Source organism: Echinops telfairi, unplaced genomic scaffold (genome assembly GCF_000313985.2).
Source record: "Echinops telfairi isolate 266 unplaced genomic scaffold, ASM31398v2 ScPeMD7_7400;HRSCAF=8409, whole genome shotgun sequence".
NCBI classification, from domain to species: Eukaryota; Metazoa; Chordata; class Mammalia; order Afrosoricida; family Tenrecidae; genus Echinops; species Echinops telfairi.
The window spans coordinates 37,514,089-37,523,835 of NW_022111300.1; the positions used below are offsets into that span (position 1 = coordinate 37,514,089).

The 9,747-nt window shown below is 45.1% G+C and overlaps 1 protein-coding gene across 1 annotated transcript in view; it reads right to left on the reverse strand.

Moving 5' to 3' along the window:
* Positions 1-812: 812 nt before the first annotated feature.
* The window catches only part of MEX3C (mex-3 RNA binding family member C), a gene marked incomplete at its 5' end in the record, with an annotated part of 22,625 nt that continues 13,690 nt past the window's right edge, over positions 813-9,747 (reverse strand). The window contains one exon of the mRNA XM_004702995.4: positions 813-3,890. Coding sequence (XP_004703052.2) covers positions 2,665-3,890 — 1,226 coding nt within the window. The remainder of the gene's footprint in view (positions 3,891-9,747) is intronic.

Genomic DNA, 9,747 nt, shown 5'->3' on the forward strand with positions numbered 1-9,747 from the left:
CTAATTTGTTATGTACAGTTTAACATAAATCACAATAAAAAAAGAAAAAAACACTATGGTTTCTTTCTTCAAAACAGGGGTGGGGAATGTATAAGGCCTACGAAATAATAAATCAATACCAGCTAACATCACCTGCTTCACTAATGAGAAGCTGTTCTAACCGTCACATTCGGGGTGAGTTCATTAAATGCTTGACCAGTATGGGCTGCACCCGATGTTATTAATATCCAAATGGTCCTTGGCAGAAAAAGGTTGCCTACCCCTGCTGTAAACCAACCTTGGAAAGATCTATTTTTGCTGTTTTTAAACAACATGGCAACAAGTTGCTCTAATTAACACCGAATCGATCTAGTTAATGGGGTAATATTTTTGTCAACCACAAAATATTTTGAGTCAAGATTAGGTGATGAAAAGACAAAAAGTATAAGCAAAGAACACAAATCAGGCAGGGTCTTCCTGGTTTGGAGTCAGGATCTTAGCCAGCACCACTGCGTACTCGTCAGGGGCTTTCGTGCCCGCCGCTAGGTCAGGAGTGGTTACTTGTGCCGCCTTCCATAGACAAACATGCCAGTGGACCTCATCTCAACAGACTGGCCCAGGGCTCCACTTTCCTCACACTGAAAGAAGATGCGGATTAGAATAGGAGCATCAGGGACACTTGAAGAGAAAAATCACCAAAATCACCAGAAGGAAAATGAGTAGCTGCCAGGGAGGCACGGGAAACTTGGTCAAGGAAAATCCCAATTCTGGCAAATAGCCGCCAACTGCTTAAACGGTTAATGAGTAGATAAAAAAACACCACGGAGAATACATTCAAGTTAATGGAAACAAGTCTTTATTAAGTAACTTTTAATATCAGAAAAATAAAACTCTTATAATTCTCTTTACAGCAAATATATAATATCAGTGCTTTGGCCATCTTAAGTTAAAGGCCCTTTATCATAAAATATATGGTTTTTAAACTTTACTCAAATTGAATTTATAATCCCTATGACTTCCCTACATATACATAACAAAAGAGTGTAGTAAAATTAGCAAATACTAAACTATATTGATAATTTATCATTCTTAAGTTTGTGGTTTTTAGAAACAGTACACGCACCTAACATATGGCGATTCCTCGGCTGATTAGTTGCAGTGTACAATGCAATAAAATACAAAATACATGCTTGGTGAACATTCGTTCATATCTACAAGACGGCAGCTAAAGATTAGGTTTCAATACTGACATTTAACTATCCTACAAGCAATTAGCATTACATCATAATATGCCATCAAGGCAACTTTGTCTTTATACTGAAAAAATCAAAATAAAAACCGTTATTTGTAAACTTTTATACGAAATGTAACTCTTCAAGTGGAAATAAAAAATAAAATTTGTCTATTTACTATTCAATACACATAGGATTGCAATTTTTTCATTATACTGAGAAAAAAAGCTCTTTTGTGTTGGGAAAAATAACGCTTCAAAAAATAATTAGTAGAAAAACCCACCAGTATAACGTTTTGTCCTTTCAATGCCAGCAAAGATTTGGGAACATACTGCGGATGAAGCCAGAGAGCGAGCCATCCACAGGTGAAATGTACAAGTGTGTTTTTAAAGAAATCTTTCCTTTGATCGCAAACAGTTTTGAAATGAAGTAAACTGATTGGAGGGCGTCACAGTTGCTTTGGTTGAATTATGCTCAGAGCACGGTTTCCCCTAGCTCCCCTCCCTCCCAGCCCACCCTGCCCCTAAATTATTAAAAAAGAAAAATATATCTATAATGTGCAAGACAAACATGGACTGAACAGAAACGTGTTTCACATTTTTAGCTAGTCTAAAAAATTAATAGCTGGATCAGACTAATGAATGGAATGTTCGCATCCTCAGCTATTATAACCAAAAATAGGTATACCCCACAGCCTCTCCCGACTGGGGGATATCACGGGTGGCTGTTCCACCTCGCCCAAGGGAGGTGATGGGTAAAAATTCACAATCGAGACAACTGCCTTCCTGATTCACGGATCCCTGCTACCCTTGGGTGCTCTGGGTGAGATGAAGGTCAATGGAGCAGTGCTTGTCCCCAAATCAGAAACCAGTGATCGAGTTAACTGCCATCAACCCTAATCGGAACCAATTTAGTAATCACAATGCATTTAAAAAGTTACTTGCAATCCTGCAGAATTAGGCATAAGTTGTTGTAAAATAAAAACACAAACAAACCTGTTTTGTCAAAACTGGCAGTGTAAAGAAGGCAGCACTGGAAGTGTCTGGATTGTTTGTAATGCCAAGTACCCTCCACAAACTTTAATGTGGCAAGGCTTTGGGACCCCTCATTTTGAACTCTTCGTTAGAAGCACGCACTGGTCTCATAGGCCCCCACAGCCTATGATGATCTTCACTCAGCCAAGGTGAATGTCAGCTTGAGCACCTTACACAAGCTATGTCTCTGGGTCTACAGGATAGTATGAAGAATTCAAACCGAACTAATAGACAAGAGACCACTTAGGTTTAGTGTCACCATAGCAGCCTTTTATAAGTTTACTAACAACTTTAGCCTAATCCCAATAAAGCCTGATAACAGTCATAAGAATTCATTAGGAAGTTTACTGGGGGGTACCATTATACCCATGCCTTTACGAGTCCATATAGAGATATAGTATTTATGTATATATATATAGTTAAGAGTGAATTTGGATTGCCTGAGTAACAGCTGTCTGGCAAACTGGACATGATGGCGTTCTCTTTCCACAGATCTTGTTGGCACATTCCATGCAGAAGAGGTTGTGGCCGCACGGAACTAGGGCAGCAATAACTTCATTCTCAAAGCAAATCACACAGTCGTGCTTTCTTCTTGATTCTGGAGGTGAGCTGGAGGTGGAACCGCCATTGGAAGAGGAGTAACTGTTGGTACCATTAGAAAAAGCAGGTATGTACATGGGAAGGCCCACATGATTGCCTGTACTTGGCGGGTCGCTCCTAACCCTCCGAGCAAGCGGGTGCTCCATGCTCTCGGGAAATGTAGGAGACAGACGCGGAGTAGATGGCTGGCTTCCTCTGCGCTGAGGCTTCGTGTTACCAGAAGGATCACCCCCAAAGCTGGAGAGGGGGTTAACTGGTTCAAATGGAGTCCAGATGGTTTGAGCGGATGTTGGTAAAGAGTCAAAGGCTGGCGAGTCAACGGCCAGATCTTCGGAGCCCACGGATGGTAGTGTATCACCAAACCAGAAGTTTCCTGTGCTGAATGGGCTTGTGGGGCTGAAGTCGGCGAGCCGACTGCTTCCGAAGTAGGAATCTGTGGACCCACTTCCCAGAGAACTGGAGCTATCGTTGCGGTAGTTGGATATCATTCTCGCACGGCTGGGCGGAACTGGGTTGGAAGAGAGCCACGCAGAGCCAAGAGTGCCGCCTTCAAAGCTGACGTCGGTGCCGTTGTAATGAAAATCATTCTCTTCGTTGAGCTCGATGTAGTTTCCTGTGCGCATGGCAATATGCATTTCTATTTCTTCCCGGGCTCGGTCGACGTTTTCGGGCATCCCTGTCACTTCAAAGACGGGCTCCTTATCTCTGCTCGGAGTCACTATGTACGTGTGGGTCTGCTGCTGAATCCTTTTAATCGTTGCTCCTTTGGGTCCCACCACGAGTCCAACCACACGGTACGGGACTCGGACTTGCACCGTGGTTTGACCCGGCAGGTTCGGGCTGCAGGACAGGCCCCCGAGGGTGGGGCCGTTTTTGTTTCGAGAGGCTCGGATCATGGAGAAGTGCTCCGCAGCTGAGAGGATCTCCCTTTTGGCCATGGCGACATCTTCTTTTCGCCCAGTGACAACGAAAACGGGCTCTTCACCACGAACAGGTGTCTTGATGTACGTGTTTGTCTTGGCCCTCAGTGCTTTAATCTTACAACCTGTGGGGAGAAGAAGCACAGAGAGTAAGACCCGGATCTACTGTTATTTATACAAGCAAACCCTAGAAAGCCCCTTTCAAATGAACTCTGGTGACGGTGGGTCTTTTTACAATTTGTTCTGCAAGGAGTGTCGGGGTGTGATGGTAGTGGTGCTGCTCTTGGCACTAGATGACAGGCGGGCAGTCCCAGCTGCTCGGTGGCAGAGAAGTAATGACTCTGTTAGTGACCATAAAACATTATCACAAGAGGGGGGTGGAGCTCCCCTCATGCCAGCACGCTCCTGTTCCTACATCCCAAGGTGCAACCCTATGGAGGTCCTCCCTTTGAGCAGCGGTGACACGCGAGCGGACACATTCGGCCCCCTCTCAGAAGGCGGTGCATCCTTTCTACACTGTCCTTCGGGGCCTCTGGGACTTCGGACTAGGACTGCTGACACTGGCTTAAGGAAAACAGGGACTCTTGTGAGCCCAGTCTCCGGATACAGTACACGGGGTTGGGTAGAACTGGCATGGTGCCATTTGTCTCCCATTATCCGGAACACTCAGAGCAGGGTTTTTACTTATTTTAAAAACATGGCCAGTTTACGTCATGGGGCTAAAAGGCACATGACCACATACTATGTGGTCCCACTTTCTGAAGGAAAAAGATGCGATAAGGAACTGAACTGCTTCAGTGGAAACAGACGTACAGGAGAGTGGGCAAAAGAGGAGTCGCCTGCTTCCAGTAAAGGAGGCACCTGTAAGGCACTGGGACAGAGGCCTGAGGACCGCCTTGGCAAAGCCTGGGCTATCAAATGGATTCAGGATGGGGAGCATGGAGGGAAGAAGGGCAGAGGTGAGGTCAATGGGAAGACAGACGCTGGTCGTAGCAGGCACGCACTGCAAGCCTTTCTCTTGCAGGTGCAATAGTTCCGGGGGCGGAAAAGATGCAGAGACACCCACCAGGACAGGAGGCTTCCCCGAAGGCCAGCACAATGGCAGAACACGCCTGCTATAACCCACCTGAGGCTCTTCCTCTAGAATGCTCGTGTCCACTTCTTGCTCCTGTGTAATTTCTAAAAGAAGCCTGTCACAGAATGCCGGGTGTTGCCGGTCTTGACTAGAAGGATTGCCAAAATTAAAGTCATTATCCCCAAACCCAAACTCACTGCCATCAGTCAATTCTGTCCAGAATGCTCGTACAGGGCTTCGGGGAGGGTAAATCTTTACAGGGGCAGAAGCCTCATCTTTCTCCCGGGGAGTGGCTGCTGGGTTCAAACTGCCAACTTTGTGGTTAGCAGGCCAATTTGTAATCCACTAAGCCACTCAGGCAGGGCATCACTAAATTATCTATACATATGAGGGAAAGGGGGGTTTCAAAAAGGGTGCAGGAAAAAACTCCACTATTTTCTTTGAATTCCATTTTTCTATAACTTTGTGACATTCCATTGTCCGTGGTCAAATGATTTAAGAAAACACAAACTAAACTACACGTGGACCACAGCCCTAGAACCACCTAGCCTGCATCCGGCCCTCAGCCCTCGCTCTGGCACCCCCCAGGAAAGGGTAGAGAGCCTTTGCCCTCACGGCACCAGTTGGGGAGATGCAAGGCTGTGGAGGGTGTCTGCATGGAGGGCACTGAGCTGCTGCCACTGCATGCCCACCCCTTCAAGACCTACCCCACCCAACATGTAGAAGAAAACCACCAACCACAAACACAAACCTCAAAACCCTAGGTGTGTGCTTACACTCTGGGCTGTCCTCAGGATGCCCCTTTCTGTACAACTCCACCATGGACTGCTTGCCTTAAGGGGGGAAAAGGATCCTGCTTTGAAATCAGGAGGCGTACACATACACACACATACACAAAATGGAGGGGGTGGTAAAGAGAGCATAAAATTCTGTCCCTTAAAAACAACAACAAAACAACTTTATTGGGGCTTCTTCATCTCTTATCATAATCCATACATTCGTCCATGTGTCAAGTGCATTTGCACATATGCTGCCATCATCTTTCTGTCATTTACATTTAAGAAAATTAAAAACCTTTCATATTTTTCCGAAGTGGCCATACCTTCCTTCTTCCTGACATACTGATCCCTAATTCCACTTATAAAATCTGTTATCATCCCCTAAACAGGATCTGTTCCTCTCTGACTCTGCTCAAATATTTCCCAACTAACCTGAAAAATCTCGCCTTGGCTACCTTTCGACTCCCACCCCCTGCCTAGGTAGCAAACATGGCTATTTGGGAAAAATGAAATTGTACATGGGAACGGCTCTACAAATTAAAAAGCAATACAGATACCTGTACAGTAATTATCACAGCTGTATACACATCAAGGCCCAGTTCACAAAGGAAACAATATAAGGAACAGAACCCCCCGACTATCTGAAGGTGTGAGTCCTCATCATTCACTGGCTCGTTGCTGCTAGACCAGACGGTGCACAGGCACTGAGCACCAGGTCCCTTCCAATGCCCATAGTCCTCAATGGAGTCCCTCTGGCTCTCAGGAAACACACCCGCCCCCTTTAACACATCAGATACAATCTACCACCTCATAACCACCACTAAATTCACTTTGTAAACAACAGGTCACTAAGACGGGTCTGTCCTTCATAATGAACTATGGTCAAAATGACTTCTCCCATTTGGTTGTTGCCAGGATTACATGTTACCCTTCTCTTGCTGTGTGGGGTTGATCCCGCACAGGGCAGGGAGAGGGCGGCCCTGTAGGGTTTTCCTGGCTGCACGCTCTAATGGAAGCACACAGCTTGACCTTCCTCCTGCTGAGCTACAGTGGGCTCCCACTGCCAGCCTTGCTGTGAGCAGCCTAGCACCTTTCCATCATGCCTTTACTAATCTATGAAACGTGATCACAATGCCAAGCATGCCAGGAAGTGCTCCATAAAGTGTGTGTGTGTGTGTGTGTGTGTGTGCGTGTGTTTAGTCTTCCTCACTCCTCAGCAAGAGTACTTCAGGAGCCAACCGAGTCAGGATCTGAGAGACTAGATATAGCTCTGAAATATGGAAAATTTGTAAAGAACTTTTCCATTCTTGTAGACATACTCTCAATTACCATAGCAATGGTTTGAGAAGGACCAACCAAGTCCACTGTCAGAGTCCCTCCTACCTCATAGTGGCCCTATTAGACAGAGCACAACTGCTCCTTAGGGTCCCCAAGACTAAATCTTCACAGGAGCAGAAACCCTCATCCTTCTCTGGGGAAGCAGCTAGTGGGGTACCTCTGACCTCGGGGTTAGCAGGCCAACACTTAACTGACAGCACCACCGGAGTTGCTTTTAAGAAGGGCAGGAAAGAACGGAACAGAATTGCTCCAGCTCTCTCAGACGGAAAGTCAGATCTCCAACCCACACTGTCCACATTCCCTTCATGACTCTCAAAGCCTGGTGGTGCAGCGGTTAACGTGCTCAGCTACTCAACTGCAGGTCAGTGTTCGGAGTCATCCACCACCTAGGGAAGATGCAGCAGTCGGCTTCGGAAAGGAACCACAAAGGAGCAGTTCGACTCTGTCCTATCGGCTCTCTTCTATAGTATTTTTCTCTAAATGGACACCACTTCACATAAGCAGAACTAACGGAGAGAGGAGGATAAAAAATAGACTTTTCTTCCTCTTGTGATAGTCAAACACGAGCAAGTCAGTAAGGGTCCCCAATAAAATGATTTATTAAAGAAAAAAAAAAACGATTCAAACCTTACTTTAACTTCAGGATACTGTCATCAAAGACTAGGGTTTATCAGCTAAATCCTTGAAAGTGTTTATATACCCAATTTAATTCAACATTTAAATAAGAATTTAGTTAGTTTAAGAATGCCCTGAGTTAGCAACTTTCCATTCTAGGGTTCAAGAGTCCTTGTAGCTTTTAAGTCAAAATTCTGATTTTTTTTTTTTTTGGTCCAGGAAGACCCAGCTCTTCCCACTTAGGGAAACTGTTTTAGAAGGATCATTGTGCACCGTGTAGCAAGCAGCTTCATACATGTGATTTTTGTTTGAACCATTCTTTGGAGGCGTCCTGGTCGCAGGGACAGGCTCGGTTGGGAGAAATCGGTCCGTGTAGGCACCGGAGCCCAGCAGCAGCGCTCCCTGACTGAACCCTCACATGGGTAGCTGCAGTCCTGCCATCACTGACTGGTTGCACCGTCAAGCCCCAGAAGGGAGTGTGAATTCAGCCCCCATCTACTTTTAGTATCCGGACCATCACTTTTCTGTTCTGAAGTTCTAGAGAAAAGTTTTATACAAAGGTATCTGGGAGGAAGATTGGTAAAGGTGAGCAGGAAGCAGCACTCCAATCTGGATTGTTTTCAGGGATGTAACTTTTTCACAAAGTCAGGGTTGGAAGGAAACTTCCCTCAACTTCACCCTAAATGTACTTGCAATGTGCTACCGGAAATGCTTCCCACTTCCCCATAATGCTTTCCTGCAGGCAGACTCCTCTCACTCTATAACAGTGGTTCTCAAACTGTGGGTTGTGAGCCCTGTGGGTGTCGAACAAACCCTTTCACAGGGGTCGCCCGATTCATAACAGTAGCAAAATGACAGTGATGAAGTAGCAACAAAAATAATTTTATGGTTGGGGGGGGTCACCACAACATGAACTGTGTTGAAGGGTCGTGGCACTAGGAAGGTTGAGAACCACTACAGAAGACATATTGAGCCTAGAAGGGTTAGACTAAAATTAATGAGACTTATTTGATTCTGAATTTAGGAGCAAGGAAAAAACACATAATTTTAGGCTATACTGACAAATCTGAGCAGAGACAAAACTCAACGAAAATATTAAGCATAAGATTTACTAAACACATACCCTCAAGGGCGATGAGCACAAATGGCAGACAATGAAGACGGGCTCTGCTGACTGTAACACACAGACGGGGCAGGACCTGTCCCTCCCTGCACACAGGTACTCATCTGCTGAGCAAGAACTTCTTAGGGTGGCGCTCTGATGACCCTGGGGACAGATGCGCAGGCTCTGCCTCCTTCAAGAACACAAGATTTCTGCCACTTCCACTCGTCAACTAGAAGTCCTCACCCCACAGCTCTGCCCTAAACAGAGTTCTTTCCCACAGAAAGTATTGTGACCTAAAACCTTGAAGAAAGACACAAAGACCCTTAAAAATAGAAACAACTGTGCCAGAATAAACAGCAAAAAAGATACAATAAAGAGACTGAGACTAGAACAGAGCATATGACTGATGACTACTATCAGTAAACGACGAAAGTATGGCATTACTTGCCCGCCAACCTGCTAGATTATTGTTCAAACCCTGTCTTTACTATCATTTCTACAGCCATGCAAGGAAGCCATCTTCAAATAGGAACAACACGTAGTCTTGGCCAGGCAAGTCAAGGATATGAAGTCCAAACACATCAATCCTGCACTGTACGTTAAGCGCAGGCTGCATACACTTGCCTGTCATGCTCTTCATCCGTTACACTGCAGGAGAGAGCAAGGTGTTTCCCACAGGTTGTCTGGCTGACGTCTGGGATGTGGAGTCCTCGAGGAACAGCTTTTTGGTTGACTTTTACAGGATTTATACCTAACTATTTCATTAGGAAAAGGAAAGCATTATAAATGGTTGTTTGGCTGCACACTTTAACCTTGCTAAACTCACTACTAGTTGTATCCATTTGGGAGTAATATTTTGGATTTTCTATGCAGAGAATCAAACCTGAAAATACAAACAAACAAACACAAACCAAAAATCCGCAGAGGCCATCCTTCTTTACCAATCAGAATTCTCATATTCTTTCCTCGTTAGAACTTCTAGTGTGGTATTAGAAGCATTTGCAGGTTTATTAGCTAAATACTCTTATCAGATTTATTCCTAGTTATGGCAATTAAAATTAGAAAAAAAA